This window comes from Anabrus simplex, chromosome 1 (assembly GCF_040414725.1).
Source record: "Anabrus simplex isolate iqAnaSimp1 chromosome 1, ASM4041472v1, whole genome shotgun sequence".
NCBI classification, from domain to species: domain Eukaryota; kingdom Metazoa; phylum Arthropoda; class Insecta; order Orthoptera; family Tettigoniidae; genus Anabrus; species Anabrus simplex.
The window spans coordinates 1,130,005,503-1,130,025,957 of record NC_090265.1 but is presented as its reverse complement, the minus strand read 5'-3'; the positions used below and the strand labels follow the sequence as shown (position 1 = coordinate 1,130,025,957).

The 20,455-nt window shown below is 38.2% G+C and overlaps 1 protein-coding gene across 1 annotated transcript in view; it reads left to right on the top strand.

Moving 5' to 3' along the window:
* The first annotated feature begins 10,090 nt into the window (after positions 1–10,090).
* The window catches only part of LOC136876774 (myosin-2 heavy chain), a 37,664-nt gene continuing 27,299 nt past the window's right edge, over positions 10,091–20,455 (top strand). Inside the window, exons 1-2 of the mRNA XM_067150601.2 lie at positions 10,091–12,210; positions 19,191–19,477. Of these exons, the coding sequence (XP_067006702.2) occupies positions 10,091–12,210; positions 19,191–19,477 (2,407 nt within the window). The remainder of the gene's footprint in view (positions 12,211–19,190; positions 19,478–20,455) is intronic.

The following is a 20,455-nucleotide window of genomic DNA, read 5'->3' as shown; positions in this document are numbered from 1 at the left end:
GCTTAGAACTTTGGCCGGTAAGGTTCTGTTATCTAAGGTGCAATATTGTGTGAATTTTGTCAAGGCATTCTCGCTCTTCATAATGTATGTGCTGCAGGATAGTATACCTCCAAAAATATATCACATAGGAGGTTTTGTCCCGGCAACGACAATATACTGTTTGCACAACCCAATTGTGAATGGACAACGTTATCAACTAGCAACTAATATCAAACACGCTATGTGAGCACTGTCTTGTGGTTTCAACAATATCAAGTGCAGTCTGCTTTCTCGACCTGTATTCGAACTCGGAGAGGAGTGGGTTCCTCTTGAAATTATATTTTACATTAAACTCAAGCTTTGAACATTCATTTCACCATGCATCCTGCACATGACAATAAAATCTGGATATGGTAATAGTAATAATTACAGTAGTAGCAATAATATCCTGAAATCCATCACCTGAAACCGAAACAAAGGTCTAATGCGCCTTCCCCTTGCTTCCTGTGGGACAAAAGACTTCACAGTGGTACTTCAGATAATAGTAAACATATGAATCCATCACTTCAGTTCTTTAAAGGTCTGATCAATGATGATGTACATATTTATCTTCTTTCACAAACAGGTATGAAATAAAATCCAACTTACTTTATGTCATTGAATGAAATGTCGTATGGCTTTTAGTGTCAATATATCCCAGGACGGGTTCGGCTCGCCAGGTGCAGGTCTTTCTATTTGATGCCCGAAGGCGACCTGCGCGCCGTGATGAGGATGAAATGATGATGAAGACAACATATACACCCAGCCCCCGTGCCCTAGGAATTAACCAATTATGGTTAAAATCCCCGACCTGGCCGGGAATTGAGCCCGGGACCCTCTGAACCGAAGGCCAGTACGCTGACCGTTCAGCCAACGAGTTGGACATGGTGTCATTTAGAAGATATTTAAATAATTTGTCGAGCATTGTTTTAAAAATGATAAAGTTAATAAGTAATATTGAAAACGTCCACTCTTAATTATACACGAATCACTGGCGAACTCCCCATAAAACAGATGTGTAATATATTTTAAAATATCAGAATTAAATATTATATGGAAACTTAGTAACATATAATCTAGTGGCATTGGCTTTAATGAATTTAATATTGGGGAATGGATAAGTTAGCTGCTACATTTTTAATGTCGCGGGTGGATCAGAAATACTTGTGCATAAAAACTGTGCATATTTTAGAAACCTCTTGCCTCATAGTAAATAGCAGTCACAGTGGGAGAAATACCCACTTGCTTTTCAACTGGTCGCACCTGGCAGTCATATTTATGGAGTTAATTAATTTTATTCTTATGGTGCAGCATTCCGTTCCTACATTGTACATAATTAAAAACATGTTGACAATCTGCGATGTATTTCATCTAATAAAGAGAATGCCAAATTTAAGTAACTGATTCAGGGATCACAGTTTCATAAAAGAATTTCCTGAGCGTACTTTTCCCATGCAGTTTTCAATATCCGACTCCAGTATTGTTCTGTATATTTCTATTTTGAACCTCTAGGCACGTAATTAACTTCTTAATTCAGAAAGCTATAATCTATTTAATCATGTGGTACCAAGCTTAACACACTGTATATTTCACTTCTTTTCATGAATTCTGTGGCCGTAAGTTTTTTAGATCTCTGTTATCTTAACGCTACACAAATGTCAGTATTTGACCGTCAAATTTTGCTTTCCTTTAGTCACAGGGCATACTAATTGACTGCTAGGTTTCTCGAAAATCCGAAATTAAATCAAGGAGTAATATTCAATCATTCATACGAGACCAGAGGACTCTTTTAGCACTATCTCATAAGAACTGATACTATTCAAGTCACAGGCTATCAGACGTGTTTCAGGAATGCAGCAGGACATTGTATATGATTTACTCCTGAACTAAATAATTCTCTGAGTAAACATATGGTTTTGAAGGAAGTATTCCCAGTCTAAGATAGGTATGGGCTGAATTATTATAACAGGATCGTTTGAAATATATCAATCCCTTTTAGCAATTAATGAGGGTTCGGGAAGTTTTTCTTTGTCAGAAATCGAGTGAGGGAGAAAAGGCCTAAGTGACAATATTAATCTGACGTCAGGCTCGTAACACACTATTGAAATGACTTGGAAAAATAATGTAACTTCTTGTCAAATGTCTCATAACAAAGGGGACTCTTCTGAAAAATATACCCAAGAAATGATGTCCATTGAGCACTTTAGAGGTTACACTCCTACATGTGAAACACATTTCTGATTGAGTTACCTACATTCACGAATATTCTTCGTGAGTTCTACCGTGGCTCTAAAGCTCTACGTTTGGGAGACGATGAGTAGCTGGTTCTCACCATCGGTTGTATTGAGAATGTTTTCCTTTGTTTTCCACTCTCCCGCACTATGGCGAGTGCCGGGACAGTTCCTAGTAAGCCACGGCTGCCAATCTCATCACCTCCTCAGAACATCTCCTCCACCGAATCAAATTGGACACTAAACATTACTATGCTCTAAATAATAATCAAGCACCTTCTCCAATTACCATCCATGATACTGAAGTGCCATACTCCAAGATTTTGCATTCGGGAGACGATGAGGAAATGGTCATCACCGTCGGTTGCACCTAAAATGGGGTCACCTGAAATGAGACTCTGGTATGGAATGATCTTATAACTAATGTGTGCAGAAAACTTCGTGCAATCTTTATCTTATAAAGCGTCTTATGAATGTTTTCCCCCTGGATCATAAATTAAAACTTACACAAACAACTTCTATGTAAAATCTTTGACTACTGTGACTGTGTATTGATTGACCTAACCTGTGACCAAGCAGGAAAATTACAACGTTTCCAGAACTCATGCCTATCAGCTTTCCACGATGATCATATAACACCATATTGCAAAACGTTAGGCTGGTTATCTTTAAACGACCGTAGAAAAACCCAACAAAAGACACTCATCTTCTAGTTGCTTTCTACAGAAAGCCCCGCCTATCATCCAATTTTAGACTTCTTTCTTCATTCCACGAAATGAATACTCGTTCCAGATCTCTGCTTGAAATAGCACCACATCGAACGAATACCTACAGCCATTCTTTCCTGGACACTGCTTCGAGGTTATGAAATATGATCACGGTAGAATTTAAAAACTCTTATTCGTCTAGAGCGTTTAAAACAGCCTACCGTACATACAATTAACTTGAATGAATGTACTGTAAGAGTGATTGACGTGTGAATGAAACCAAAAAAAAAATATATTAAATTTTTCTTAGGCTAGCCCATTTAAGTTTTACTCTTCTCATTTAAGATTATGCATTGTTCCTGGGAATAGATAACATAGTAACATGGTTCTTAGTGAACTCAGTTTGTAACATAGAGTTAATCTCATTTTGCCTCACATTAGAAGGTTTCTTTTAAAGCTACTTAGTAGAATAATTCTTTACGTATTAATTTGACATTTTCTGTTAATGTATATTCCGTAATTGTCCTATAATATTTCATTAATAATAATCGTAATAAATACGACTATTTTTACTCCTTGTCTGATTTGCTCATTTTTATTTGATTAACTGTAGTTGATTACCACGAAATTTAAAATCAGTGCTGTAAAATATAACATTTGTATGTGGTAAAAATATATGAAATGGCGTATGGCTTTTAGTGCCGGAAGTGTCCGAGGACAAGTTCGGCTCGCCAGATGCAGGTCTTTTGATTTAATTCCCGTAGGCGACCTGCGCGTCGTGATGATGATGAAGACGACACATACACCTAGCCCCCGTGCCAAAGAATTTAACCAATTAAAGTTAAAATTCCCGACCCTGCCTGGAATCGAACCCAGGACCCCTGCGACCAAAAGCCAGCACGCTAACCATTTAGCCATGGAGCCGGACATTTGTATGTGGTTAAGTGTAAGAGAGAGGCCAATAGTTCAAAAATCACCACTTGATAAATAAATAAATAAATAAATAAATAAATAAATAAATAAATAAATAAATAAATAAATATATAAATGTATCGCTGTCCTGAGAGACAGCGTTACCATGTAGAAGGAAACCCTGTGCTGCAGTAGCAGTAGTAGTAGTAGTAGTAGTAGTCGTCGTCTACCTGACCGAGTAAAGTAAGCTTCGGCTTAACAGAGGCTTGTTTTAGCTAGCCTTGTAGGTGTACGTTTGGGAGGGAAGGGGTGGGGAAAGGGGCTGTCCCGCTTCATCGGCTGTCCTGAAAATATATTTCCGTGGTTATCAATTCTCATGGGCTAATGCGAATGCTGGGACAATTCCTAATGTAAGACATGGCCGCGTCCCTCTTACCTTATCCTCAAATCACATCGCCGAAACAAATCTCTCTGGCCTGAGAGACGGCATTACTGTCTATGAAGGCCACCATACGCTGTCCCGGTATGAAATTAAACCCACCTTCCCCTTCTACATTACCCAATCATGGTAGGAAATTAAAAAATGTTAGTAGCAGTAGTAGTTTCTACGTTACTCCGAGTAGGGTGGCTACGGCTAACAATTGCGATGGCTTTATCGTGTCGTTACAGCTCTGCATTCGGGAGGCAGTGGGCTGTACTGACAATGGATTTCTGTGTTTTCCCATTCTCCGGACTGCGGCGAATGAGGGGACAGTTCCTTTTGTACCACGGCCATTCCTCTCTGATACTTTTCGCACCTCAGAACACCGCAATACATCTTCTGGCCTGTTAGAGGTCGTCACTTGCTAGAAGGCCCAACGTACCCATTCATTTCAGGGTGCTCCGGGTTTGATTCCAGATCGGGTCGGAGAATTAACCTCGCAAGATTAATTCCTGTAGCTCTAAAACTTCTTAATACACACCTCCTACTACACACAAAACAACACACTACCAACCACCACAGAACAAATATTATGTATATTACAATTTGCGTACGACGCACCGACACAGGTAGGTCTTATGACGACGATGGGATAGGAAGGGGAAGGAAGTGACCGTAGCTTTAATTATGGTACAGCCCTGCATTTGCCTGGTATGAAAACGGAAAACCACGGAAAACCGTCTTCAGGGCTGCCGACAGTGGGGATCAAACCCGCTATCTCCCGAATACCACGTGATAACTAAGTGGCACAAATCACGCAACCACTTGCTCGGCGAAGCACGTACTGTAATAGCGAATACATCTCTTCACCTAAAGTCGGTGTCAGGAAGGGAATCTGACCGTAAAACCAGACCGAATCCACACAATGTACCAACGGCGAGACGTTGCGAAGAAGGTCAGGAAAGGGAAAGTGATGATTAGATGAATTTGAACTAAATACAAGTGATTTTCATGGTTATTTCAAAGGCCAAGTTTTTCAATGTTTTTAGTTAGAGGTTCATACTAATTTCAATTCTTCCATCTTATCATGTGATAACCTTTAACAACGCAGTAACTTATCGAAGGTTTTAGGAGACGGAAGGATGGAAAAGGACTAGGTAGCGGCCGTGGTCTTAATTAAGGCACAACACTAGTATTTGCCTGGTGTGGAAACGGGACATCTTCAGGGCTGCCGATGGTGGGATTCTAACCCACCGTCTCCCGAACCGCACTGCCAACTCGCTCGGTGAGTGATAACTTTCAAATCGTATTTAGGCAGATGATCAAATCAAGCCGTAGGAAGCCATACACCGTATTCGAGGGAAACAAGCAAAATATCACGGTGGTTATATATATAACTGACAAAATGCTCAAAATAATGAAATATAAACAAATATGTACAGTAGAATTTTACTATAAGATGAATGTTTAGTATGTACATGTCTTATATAATTATTTGTTATCTGTTTCATAGCCTTTCGAAGATTAAATTGATGTCGGTAGGTAAGAAATTCAACAGAATTTAATGTCAGATTGGAGATACAGAACTGGAACCAGTAGATAATTTCAAGTATTTACGATGTGTCTTCTCCCAGGATGGTAGTATAGTGAGACTGAATCAAAGTGCAGTAAGGCTAATATGCAGTGAGCTCGCAATTGCGATCTGCAGTGTTCTGTAAGAAGGAAGTCAGCTCTCGGACGAAACTATCTTTACATCAGTCTGTTTCCTGGCCAACTTCGCTTTACGGGAGCGAAAGCTGGGTGGATTCAGGATATCTTATTCATAAGTTAGAAGTAACAGACATTGATTGCTGGTACAAACGGGTGGGAACAATGACAGGAGGGTACTCGGAATTAGGAGATAAAGGCTAAGTTTGGAATGAACTCGATGGGTGAAGCTGTACGCATAAAGCGGCTTAGGTGGTGGGATCATGTGAGGCGAATGGTGGAAGATAGGTTACCTAGGAGAATAATGGACTCTGTTATGGATGGTAAGAGTAGAGGAAGACTAAGACGAAGATGGTTAGACTCAGTTTCTAACGATTTCAAGATAAGAGGTATAGAAGTAAATGAGGCCACAGCACTAGTTGCAAATGGAGGATTGTGGCGACGTATAGTAAATTCACAGAGACTTGCAGACTGAACGCTGAAAGGCATAACGATCTATAATGATGTTTTACGTATGTATGTATGTATGTATGTATGTATGTATGTATGTATGTATGTATGTATAGTCCGACTCGTTGGCTGAGTGGTCAGCGTACTGGCCTTCGGTTCAGAGGGTCCCGGGTTCGATTCCCGGCCGGGTCGGGGATTTTAACCTTAATTGGTTAATTCCAGTGACCCGGGGGCCGGGTATTTGTGCTGTCCCCAACATCCCTGCAACTCACACACGACACGTAACACTATCCTCCACCACAATAACACCCAGTTACCTACAAACGGCAAATGCCGCCCACCCTCATCGGAGGGTCTGCCTTACAAGGGCTGCACTCGGCTAGAAATAGCCACACGAAACTATTATGTATGTATGTATGTATGTATGTATGTATGTATGTATGCATGTATGTATGTATGTATGTCTTGGCACAAACTAGGAAAAATGTAGCTTCCACACCTGCCCAGTTTTATTTATATGGCTGTGATAGGATGAAAGCTACTGAGACATGAGTGGTGCTGAGTAATGGAATTCGGATCACGACTCGCGAATCTGAGGGTTATATGAAAAGTTCCACTCAGAGGGTCAGTAGAGGTGCAATATCACCTTCTGGACCAGTGAGGAATGCAATGGCAAACTACTTCACGCCTCATTTGCCTACTACGCCTAATTTCGTTTAGCAGTCTCCCTATAACGGCATAACCTTCGGTGGTGATAGTTGAGGATCCTACCAGTCTTCGGGATGATGAACTAACAGACATCTTCCATGTGTTATCTATTTGTATTATTTATTTCATTTCTTTCACTGTTTTCTACCTTTCATTCTTGTTACTGATCAATTGCTTGACGTGATCACCTTTACATCTTGCTTTTTATTCTATCTTTCGAATAGTTTTTCTATTATTTAACTTGACTGTTTGCTCACAGCATCTTGATAGTAAAGTAAAAGTAAGGCCACCGAAAACCAACTATAATCAATTTTCGTCTAAAAATCGGGAAATTGATGTTTGAATGCTTTACCTGCGGAAGTCATAGAGCGTTCCCAAAACAAAACAAAAAGAAGAAGGAAAGAGAAAAATAGCATACTTCAAGAAAATACATTAGTGTGTTGTAAATTTTGTTTCAGTTTCTGTGTGTTTTTGTTATGAATGCCATGTTAAGCTAGTAGTTCGTCAATAGGCTGAAAATCGTGCTAGAAATACTGTATTCAGAACGTTTGTGAATTTCTGTGTTCATGCATCGTGACTATTTTGCTTCACTAATAGTAAGATAATATTTTAAGTTATATTTTATAATGTTTGTATAAATTTCTGAAGAACTCTGCCGAAATTACGTTACACCACTTGAAAGGGAATATTTTAATTTTTATTTGTAAATTTTATGCGAATTGCGATACGATCGCTTGTAAATATTATGTGTTTTTACGTTGCTCCTGTATGTATTCTTTTAAATAGCCATGTCTTTCCTCATTTTCGTAGTTTCTCGTTTGATATACTTACTAGTAATATTTTATTTCACGTAATTTGTTTTATTGTTTAATGCGTGATTTAATTTAATTTGCAATATTACTATAAAGAACCAATGATACAAAGATATCTTCTAATCCTAGTTCTTTCTTTCTTTCTTTCTTTCTTAATCCGTGTACCTTCCAGGGTAAGTTTTCCCACGGACTCAGCGAGGGAACTCGCCTTTATCACCTCAAGGGCAGTGTCTTGAATCGTGAGACTTTGGGTCGGAGATACATCTGGGAAGGAGGACAAGTATCTCCCTCAGGTGGACACCCTTACTATGCTGAAAAGGAGCCTTTTGTAGGATGGGAAGATTGGAAGGAACGGAAAAGGAAGAGGCGAGGTAGCGTTCGTGGCCTTAAGTTAGGTACCATCCCAGCATTTTCTGAAGTGGGAAACCAGGAAAACCACTTTGAGGATGGCTGAGGCGGGAATCGAACCCCTTTCTACTCAGCTGACTTCTCGAGGCTGAGTGGACCCCGTTCCAGACGTCGTACCACTTTTCAAATTACGTGGCAGAGCCGGGAATCAAATCCGGGCCTCCGGGGATGGCACCTAATCACAGTAACCACTACACGACAGGGGTGGACCTAATCGTAATGCTCATGTTAAATTTTACATTTTCATTTCGTACATTAGCACGTGTTTAGTGATTGTAGAGGTTTATTATTTTTTACAGATTATCAGACTGCTATTTATGCTAAAATGATGAACACATGCTTACGATAAGACTAGGAAACTACATTGTTGAAAGATTTGGGCTTCAAATCTGACAGCAATTATCTCAAGTTTCACTCCAAAATAACTCCAGAGATATGCTTAAATGTTGCTTTCTCTAAAGTATGACGCATCAATTCCAGTACTAGATCGAACTAATGACAGCTGCTGCGAACATTAATTTGACTCCACAGAAGCACATTTATCAGACATATACATTTACAGTACACGAATATGAATGTATGTCTCAAGCCTCTGACATTAATTCATAAAAACATCCACCTCCCTTTATTTTGAAGAGAATAAACTTCAAGGTCATTAAGTCCAAAGTAAAGAAGCAGTACCGCATGCTTATAACTATTTCGTGCGAATCAATTGCATTTTAAGATTGAATCCTGGCGTATTATTGATTCAGACACTATTTTGTTAAGAATAATAATGTTCGTAATCATTCCAATAAATTCAGCTGTTACGTGGTGAGGACACTTGGTTGGCGATTTTCTGGATTTCCTTTGTGAAGACGTAACTATCCACTTATCAGACAGGCCACCTTCTGGGCGCTTATTCACTGCCACACGGTTATCAGGTAATTATAGTTAGAGGCCAGTTCTGCACTGGATAGGTGCCCTACAGTTCTACAGGAAGGTCTCTTTAGCTGCCAGGCAAACACCGTCAGTCTTTCCACCTGTCATTCGCAAAATGTATTTGTCCAGGTTTGATCATAGTATTTAATGATAATGTAAGACAAATCTAGGATAGTGTATAATATAAATATCTCAAGACTTGTTAATGACAAACAACCTAATTATATCAGTGAAACAGAACTCAAAATCAGTTTGTGGCCATTTAATTAATGAACGTTACTGTGATCTCATTTTGAGTAGTTGTGTTATTTCATAGCAGTGCGATATAACATAAGTGATGGATTATTGTCTCGTGTGAGTATGTCTGCTACACTCAAGGAAACTGAGAATTTGAACAGTAAATTTATGGAAGGAAGTGAAAATGAAATTCCACGCACAGTGCTTACTGGAGGAAGTGCAGCTGAGCAGCAAGTTAGTCAAGCTGCTACGGGTGCGTCACATTACGGAGAGGAAGACACGAACCGCATATCTGACCAAGGCAACCAGTCACTTGAGGAAAGTCATTCAAAGGAAGAGATCGAAACTGACGAAATATCTCCATCATTCAAGGATGAACTTCCTTTTGATCATGATGATAGCCAAGAGCATGATGTAGTGGAAATTGACCTAGATGACATGGGAGATGAGTTTGATTTTGCTGAGATCGGGAGACGCTGCACTGAATTTGGTAGAGCGTCATTTAATTCTGACAAGAAGCTACCTAAAGGTTTGGTTGCTGTTAGTATAGAAGAAAACATGGACGGCGATAGCAGAAAATCTGTCCGTAGGGAAAATGAAGTGAAAGAAAATTTAAATGAAATTACCAAACCTGGAGATCTCCCTCTTGAAGATAAATTGGACAATAATTATGACAGTGGTGATGTATTTGTGGACAATAGGAAAGAAATCATTGATCTTGCTGTTTCCGACAGTAACATAAGCAATGATACTGCACAAAAAAATACAAACCTTAAATTCAATGACGAAAATATGAGAAATGAGAATATTAACAAAGTAGAAATAGGTGAAGATGATAATGTGAATACAAGCGTAAATAATCATAAGCAAACACCATCTAGAAAAAGTAGTGTAAATGATGAAAAAGTTCATTCTGACAAAGAGAAGGTAAAGCTTGAAGAAACAGCGATTTCAGAGACTTTGACTAATGATGGTCAAATTCCTTCCAGCAGTGAAGTAGAACGTATAAAGAAGAACACTCCTGATGAAGATGAAGTAAAACTGATAAAAGAATATGTTGATAATGGAGTGGAGATGAATAATCATGTGAACCCTCCTGTAAGAAACGTTAGTGTTTTCAATCCCAGAAGAAAGAGTACGACTGATGTTAAGCAACAATCCGACAAGGAGAAGATGAAATATAAGCATGAAGACGCCTCAGTAAGTGATGCCAGTGAAGTAAAACCTAGAAGGAAGAGCGCTAGTGATGCAAATCATTACTCCAAAACCGAGAATATGAAACTTGAAAATAATAATAAACTTGAAGATGGAAACAGGGAAAATCTTGAGCAGAGAAATAATTTCCTTAACGTACATATTAATACAAGACCAAGGAGGAAAAGCGATCTGTTAACCATACCGGAAACAGAAAAGGAAAACATAGCAACTCAATGTTCTGTACTGCATGACGAACATGATGGGCAAGGTGATAAAGCAAAAGGAAACGAAATTAATGCAAAGCAAGTGGACAGTGAATTAACAGGAAAAGAATCTGCCAAACATGAAGGAACTCTGAAACGTAACACTGGCACCCATAAAGACGGTAGGAATACTGTTGACAGAAGGAAGAAAAAGAATGAAGAGGAAACAGACAGTCAAACATCTACAAATCAGAAGTCCGATGATGTCAGGAGAAGCATAAATATGAATGAATTAAAGGTAACAGCAAGGGCTGAAGCTTTCATAGAAGAACGTAAATCGTCACGAATTGAAATTCAACGAACCGAGCCTGAATCTCACACTTTGCCACTATACTGCGCCTACACTGAAGATGAATATTTTGAAGAAACGGAACATTTTCCAACAGACGATATGGAATGTAGAAGGATATATATTCAAGTTACTGACCTCGATGATGACGATGACATGTCTGTTGCTGGTCAAGGAGCGTCTAATGATTTAGAAATAGATTTTGATGACTTAGACATGGAAATAAAGGAGGCTTTCGCTACCATCGATAACTTATCTTCAGGTGTGAGCGAAGGGTTGAGCAACAATGGGAGCATTAGGACTCGAAGCAGTACCTTCAAGATAGGTGATGATTCGCCTAGTAGGGGGAAGTCAGCTGAGGCGACAAAGCAAGATTATCCCAGAATATCGGTCGCAGATGCTGAGAAACTCGCTCGAAAGCCAGAATTAAAGGGCAGAAAGGTACGTGAAACGTCACAACAATCTAAGGATACGAGTACATTATCCTACAATGATGTCCAAAATGTATCTTCTGCAATAAATCATAATACTGACGAGAGAAGAACGATAAATTCAACCATAAATGGAATTGATTTAGGAATATTAAAGTCAGTTAGCAGAAATATAGATTTGAGTAAGGGATCTTCGAGAACAGGGAGACATGATTCAGAGCAGTTTTCAACATTAAATCGATCAAGAAGTCAACTCATATCTCAGAGTTCTGATGATATCTTGAATATACGAATTTATCCCCCATCAGAGAAGTGGAGAATACTGAAGAATCTTGTGTTCATTAGCTTGGCCTTCATGATCCTTTTCACGGCTTTTAACACAACTCAAGCGTTCCAGAGCTCTATCAACTCCAAGCGAGGTCTCGGATCCTGGTCTTTGGTGGTTTATTACTTCACTCTGATGGTATCCAACATGTTTCTACCAGTCATAATAACCAAGTAAGTACTCTCATATTGTCCAGATTTCTTTCTAAGTTTGAACATGTAATTTATTAACATAAATAATTCAATATGCAGTCTCAAAACACCTTTCTTCTAACAGACCCTTCGCAACATAACAGAAATGCACTAGGCCGCCATAGCTTAATGGTAAGAACATCCGACGCGAAATCAGAATGTTGAGGGATCTCTACAATGAGTACTGTACTGAGTACAACCTAATACGTTGAAATTTGTTTACAGTACAAGTCTATTCTAATTTTGTAGTAATTAACCATATTTAAATGGCAGCCTTCAATATGGAGGTATTTACTGAACTTGCACGCGTTTCATTAGCTAAATACCAAAGTAAATGACAAATGGTTAGGCCTAGTCCTATAAAAAAATAAAGTCCAATGTGTGCAAAATTCGGTCATGTACAAAAGTGGACATCTCAAATTATTGGCTGTCAACGACGAGTACGTTCTACTAGTATAGTTATTCGAAATTCCCTGGACTTGCGGTAAGGTATACATTGGCCAAACATGCCGGTCCATTGGTACCCGTATCAAGGAACATGAACGTAATGTTCTTCTCAACCAGCCAGACAAATCAGCAATAGCTGAGTACGCTCTATCGTCGGGTCATGTCATGTTCCAAGATGTTCGAGCTCTTACCCACATTAGACACTACAGGTCCAGGATTATACGGGAAGCTTTGGAAATACGTAGAAATCCTTACAATTTCAACAGGGACACTGGTTATTAATTAAGTAATAACTGGTTGCCAGCCATTAAGGATTTTCGTGGGTAGTTCCCTTCCCTGTCCCTTCACTATTGTTTTTTCGTCTCGGTGTTTTCCAAATCCGTACGTTCCTTATGGCCAGATGTTTCATTCCGGGCTTGTGTCAATGTCATACACCTGTCAATGTCATATGTTACATACACATGTTATGTTATGTTATGTTATGTTATGTTATGTTATGTTATGTTATGTTATGTTATGTTATGTTATGTTATGTTATGTTATGTTATGTTATGTTATGTTATGTTATGTTATGTTATGTTATGTTATGTTATGTTATGTTATGTTATGTTATGTTATGTTATGTTATGTTATGTTATGTTATGTTATGTTATGTTATGTTATGTTATGTTATGTTATGTTATGTTATGTTATGTTATGTTATGTTATGTTATGTTATGTTATGTTATGTTATGTTATGTTATGTTATGTTATGTTATGTTATGTTATGTTATGTTATGTTATGTTATGTTATGTTATGTTATGTTATGTTATGTTATGTTATGTTATGTTATGTTATGTTATGTTATGTTATGTTATGTTATGTTATGTTATGTTATGTTATGTTATGTTATGTTATGTTATGTTATGTTATGTTATGTTATGTTATGTTATGTTATGTGACCTAGACTGAATCTGATGGTTCCGTCAGCTACCGCTTCGAACGCTAGCGTTGTACCGCGTCCGAGCTGCCATCTGGTGGCGAATGAACGTACCATTTCCACTTCTATTATAACGTCTAAATATCAAAGGTTCATTGTTTAAGAAGCCTTTCTCGTGGACAGTCGAGATTTTCTTCCGATGACGCAGAGCAAGGATCTTTGCGAAACGTAAAGAATTATACCTTATTTTCTTGACAAGGCGTAAGCCCAAAATCCTATATCACGTCTCTTCGTAGTCAGATTTGTTTTTATTTATTTTGTTTTATCAATTTAGTTATGATAATTGAAATAAAACTTTGTTTTCAAAAATCTTTTTGAAAATATTGTAATGCAATTTCATGTTAGAATTAGGGAAAATAGGTCTGTACATGAATAAGATATTAATGAATACTGTTCTGTTAAGCCACTTGGGCATGAAACATATCCAGAATAAGAAAAATAAAATGCGAAATATATTATGGTTAATTTAAATGAACTTTTCACTCACATTTAGTAATTACTTTAGTTTTACATCTAACTGCAGTGAGCACAAGCTTTCTATTATGTAACGTTAACGAGATGCAGCATATTCATTAACGACTTACCGATGGATTAAAATCTGTTCACCGAGCTCGATAGCTGCAGTCGCTTAAGTGCGGCCAGTATCCAGTATTCGGGGGATAGAAGGTTCGAACCCCACTGTCGGCAGCCCTGAAAATGGTTTTCCATGGTTTCCCATTTTCACACCAGGCAAATGCTCTGGCTGTACCTTAATCAAGGCCATGGCCGCTTCCTTCCCACTCCTAGCCCTTCCTTGTCCCATCGTCGCCATAAGACCTATCTGTGTCGGTGCGACGTAAAGCAACTAGCAAAAAAAAAAAGAAATCTGTCACATCCTGACATAGGCTAGCCCTTATAAGCTGGAGCTCACTCAACGTACTACGGAGAAGCGGATGCTAATAACAACATTCAGTGATAGAAAATGCGAAGGACACCGACAACGGACTTCCTGGAGAGAGTTACCAAAGTTTCGGTTGCTCTTACACTAGACCGCAATAGACAGAACTCTAGGAATTGTTGTATAGAAACTAAGAGGACAGAGGAAGGGCGTATGGAGACCCAAGCGGTGGTCTTTTGCATTAAAAAGTGGATAGGAAGTGGTGTTACGGTAAGGTGCATTTTATGATAAAGTGGAACATTATTGAAGAGGGCTACACTTAACAGTCGATAGATAATAGCTAAAATAAAAAATAAAAATACTGCGATACATCGAACGTTCAGCGTAAATATTCATATTATTCACAACAAATACCATTCCAGGACTGTAGAAATATTTTTGTCATTCTCTTCAATATCGAATATATTCTGTTTTGATTAATTCGAAGATCGAACTCGTCTGTACACACACGTGTTCTTGAAAATTAGTTCCAAGGAAACCTTCAAGACAACGGAAGGGCTCCTCGTAACATGACCTTTGTAACAGTATCTTTTTTCGACAGTGGAAATGGAAATAGTTACTGAAGTGCAATTTACAACATTTGAAATTTAATATACACCCTACGGTATGAATTATATCCAAAAAATAGCGAAGGAACAACAATGAACATTTCATCAATTGGGTTTGACTAATTGAACGATCCACTGAATTAAATTTGTAGCAAAACATTTTTCCTACACAATACAATATTTGGGCCCTTCGAAAAGTCGTATTGAAATACTAATGATCAATTAATTACAGTTCAGTGAAATTGTAATAAACGTCAATGCAGAAACTGAAATTCTATCCTAGATATTTTAATAAAAGAAATCTAAACATTGGGAAATTTAATTTTAGTGATGTAGGGTATTCAGAGTAAGCTTCAATCTAATAGAAGAACCTCAACAATGAATCGCTTAAGAAACGCCGTTTATCTGAAATGTAAATGCAATTTATTAACAGTAATATCCTAAAAACCCTGCTCGCTCTCACATTGTCTGTTTTGAGTGCAGTACGGATATGATAGTAAATCGTATTTAGATTCTTAAGCAACCCTAACCTCTTTTTTGTGCAAGCTGCTTTACGTCGCACCGACACAGATAGGTCTTATGGCGACGATGGGATAGGAAAGGGATAGGGGTGGGAAGGAAGCTTCCGTGGCCTTAATTAAGGTACAGCCCTAGCATTTGCCTGGTGTGAAAATGGGAAACCATGGGAAACCATCTTCAGAGCTGCCGACAGAGGGGTTCAAACCCACTATCTCCCAAATACTGGATACTGACCGCACTTAAGCGACTGCAGCTATCGAGCTCGGTACTGTAAACTCTAGTAAGTGTAGCTTTTTACTAAAAAACCTTCCTCAAAATCACATTAACTCATGCTGTGTATTAGTTCCACGCATTGAAGTACAAGGCCCTGATAAAGGAGGCGTCTATAACCATTAAATGAAGCAAATACAACAAAACTTAGCTATTCGAAATCATCTTTAAAGTTGGTATTTGATACAGAAAGCTGTTTTCTCTCTTGAATTTCATTAAAGTGCACTTTATGTACAGTGGCTTTGAAACTGAACACAAGGGAGTTAACGGTGGTGTGGCTACTAAGGTGCTATAACTCATATATTTTTCTTAAATTCCAACTGGAGGCTCTGATTATTGTTGGAAATCATTTTAACATTTGGAAGATGACGTAGGTATATAATTTAACAGAACTTGGAATACTAATAATGAATATAAGGTAGGAAAACTCCCGGTAGGAGACAAGAAGTGTATCACATATTACAGCTAGATCAATTAGTTTAATGTACCGGATTCAGAGATGATATATCCAAGCTTCAGCGTTGGAAATAAACGAGAGAATTTCAATTTGATAAATAAATAGAAAATAAGTAGAATGCCAAGGTCTTTAAATATATGGAAATTATATTTCCAGCTATATACGGATAATTCGTAATCTTTAAGTCGTGTACTCGCTATCTGTGAGTTCCTAACAATATGGTTTGTAATTTTTACATTCGTTACTTCTCACGCAACTCGTAATCATCAGGCCGTAAGAAATTAAAAATATTTTCTTATATACTGTAGAATATATATTCAATGCATTATTCGTGAACTGCGCACAATTTTTATTAAAATCCTACACCACTCTTTCAGATAACCATAACGTGACCTAGCCGAGCGAATGGCGGTAACATTGAATATTTGCTACTGGTCTTACGTCGCAGTGACTCTGACAAGTTTTATAGCAACGATAGCAAGGATTATAGCCCAGTGAAGTTATAAACCACGCCAATTGCAGAAACCAAAATTTTATCTATAGATATTTTAGAAAAAGAAAAGAAATTTATATTTTGATACATTTTATTTATTTAAATTTATTTAAATTTAAATTTAATTTCAAAATTAGCTTCGGTTTAATAGAAGAACGTCAAAAATGAATCGCTTCAGAAACGGCGTTTTATAAAAGGCAAATGCGAATTATTAAATGTAATCTCCTAAAAGCATTGTTCATACGTCAAAAATTGTATACTGAGAATTTTCGAATTTCGACTCTCACAGCGTCCGTTTTGAGTGAAGTACGGGTTGTCATCAAATGGACATAAGATACCTCTACAGGGCAGAACAGTCGTGTGAAGTGTGTTGTATTTTGAACAAATTTCAAAAGTATCTGTCCTGGCCTTGTCTTAACATGTGACTCGTTATCACTCACTCTGTGTCCTTCATAGAATACTATGCTGTTCGCAGCTCAGCTAACAGAGAACTTATTTAAATACCTATCATTACACCAGGACTCATTCGAAGATTGATTATCTTATCTGAATCAGAGTTTAAAAGCAAACTATTTAATTATTCAGGAATGTTAATACACAAAACTGACTTTTACGAAATTTATATATACACAATAATATTATCACACGCAGTGCAGTGATTTCCCATTTGAAATAGGTGCACAGACTTGATCGTCACAATGGAATAAGCTGATAAATATAAACGAATATCAATACTAATTATCTAGTAACTAGTATTGGCGGTCTAGAAAGCTAATAATTTTGACCGAGAGGATTTGTTGCATTGATCCTCGAAACCTGCAGGCCTTCGCGCTGGGCAGGGATCGGTTGAAGATCAAGGTCCGTCAATGCTGTAGTACCATAGTATATGTTTTAATTATGGAATATGATTATTACTTTACGACTCATATAAAATTTCCTCATTTTGAGACATTAATAAATGAAGGGAGCATTGACCAGTGTCGTTTTTCAAGCTTTATCTTGGTACCTGCCGAAGAAAGGTGAGTTGATACACTAGAGATCGACTCAGTGTACCCGATAACATCCCTGATCAGAACAGTCACCAGACTTTTTCCTTAGTAAACAAGTATGAGCACGATGGGTCGATGTTATCGAATTACATCAACAGGTGAAAAACACGCTGATCACAGTAGGGTAATGTACAACACATCCATAAATAAAGCGCAGGTATTTCTTGTACCCTAAGGATGGTATGCAGCATGTTCGTAAAGTAACTGGGCATAAATAAGAGCTTGGATATTTAGACTGAAAGAATAATAACCGTGTTCCCCTGTGTGGGTGTTTTGATTTAACGTCATTTTTAGAAATCCTACTTGTCAGATTCAATGATCAGTGTTTCTCTACCATATAGGTGATGGACCAGTAATCAATTAGGTGACCTATTGATTTTAAACTATGTAAAGTATTTGTAGGCGTAATACTGAAGAACTTAGCACATACGCTGAAGGCGGTATAATTCTTCTCGGGAGTGTATTTAAAACTGTTCTGCTTATTTGTATGATACATAAAGTTTTCAGATTACCATTCACACTTAATGAAATATAAATCCATTTTCTTCACTTTCTTAACCTAAATTCTGGGGTGCGATTCACTAGATCAGAAAAGTTTTCTCAAGTGTGTGTACGTATATACCTTTCTGTAGTTGAACTTTCTCAATTAATTTTCTTATCAGTTTCTGAACAGCTCTGTTCAAATGTAGAAAGCGTAACTGGCATCTTAAATGGTGTGTATAAAGTTTATGTTCGATATATCAAGGAAATTTACATTCCACGTAAATAACCTTAATGGCTTCCATATTTGGCTATCAGGAAGAATAATTCATTGCTGGTGTTTATTTCTGAGGGGCTGCCTGGCCGAGGCGGTAAAGGCGTGCTCGGTTCGCCCGGAAGGACGTGGGTTCGAATCGCCGCCAGGAAGTCGTAAAATATAAGATACGAGATTTCCACTTCCGGAGGTGCATATGGCCCTGAAGTTCACTCAGCCTACACCAAAAATGAGTACCGGGTTATTTTCTGGGGGCTAAGGCGGCCGGGAGTAGAGCTGACCACTCTACCCCATCACGTGCCGAGGTTAACAATGGTGGATGCCTTTACTCCAAGGCCTTCATGGCCTGTACGGAGGTGACTTTGTTTTGCTTTTTGTTATTTCTGCATTTCGGGACGTGCGTCCCATAAATACTATCGCATTGATATTATCCTCCAAAATATTTTAATTCCACTCATAATAAACATTTCCCTCCTTGCTGGACATATTATGTGGTGTTTACTTCCAGGTGGCTAGGCTGTAAAGGCTCCATGGTAACCTCGTGCCTGCTGTTCGCACCGTATATTGTAGCACAGTTCTATCCCAAATTCTATACGCTCCTACCAACATCTGCAGCTGCAGGAATGGGCGCAGGAGTTCTCTTCTGTGCACAGGGAACTTACGCTAGTGTGATGGCCGAAACCTACATGACTGTGACTGGAGTGGACAAGGAGACTACAATGATGCTGTTCTTTGGGATATTCTTCTTCCTATACATGATGTCACTAGTATGGGGCAACCTCATCTCAGCTCAAGGTAAGCCACGAGCACCTAGTAATAAATAATTTTCAAAATAAAAATGTTGAGTAAACTAGAAATAATGGAGTATGAACACCGACCACAATAGTCGTAATTTTCTATAGCCATCTAGTTTCTATAGCTGCACTTGTTACTTCACTGTCTCAAAACTCGCCACAGCATGAAAACTAACCTTATCCAGACCCTCATATTTCACATACTTAATTACTATGATGTTGTAAATGCTGATGTCACCATGGAACCAATACTGAAACTACAGATAGCAATAACTCATGTATAGAGCCTGGACTTTTATGAATTAATAGGTTAGAATGCAAACTTACTGAAGTGAGTAACAAGTATAGTCTACCTTCAGAACAATTATGCTGCAGATTTTGCATAAACATTAGGGGTACGGCCCATCAGAATCCCTACAGTTTATGTTACTCTTGTCACTTTATGGACGAGAGGGTAGCCGACACTTCCTACTAACCAAATTAGTTTTCAATCTAACTTGTTACTGCATATCAATCCGGGCTTTACTCATGTACATTATTAGATTTATATTTTCAAGTAATTCTCACCTCTTGTCTCCCTCACTAAAATCGACAAACTACGATTACTGCACGTTGCAATTTTTTAATTCGACCGTTGCATAAATGAAAACCCTGGTATCTATCCTCACAGTTTAATTTCCGCTTCTCCTCTCAAGAACATAACACACGATCGACTTCTATACTTGCAATACCTGAGCATTATTCATCTACACTCCATCGCTCTTCAATTGCTCGGTGCAAGGCTATGGAATTCCCTTCCAGTTAGTGTTAAAAATTGCACCTCTTTAGTCTCTTTTAAGTGTCCTTGTCGATATTACCTCTTGTATATCAGAATGTTGTGAGAATGTTAGTATGAATGAAAGCATGAACGTGATAAGGATTTTCGGCTGTTAATTCATCATTTCTTCTGCAGGTTATGTTCAGTAGTATACAGTTAAGT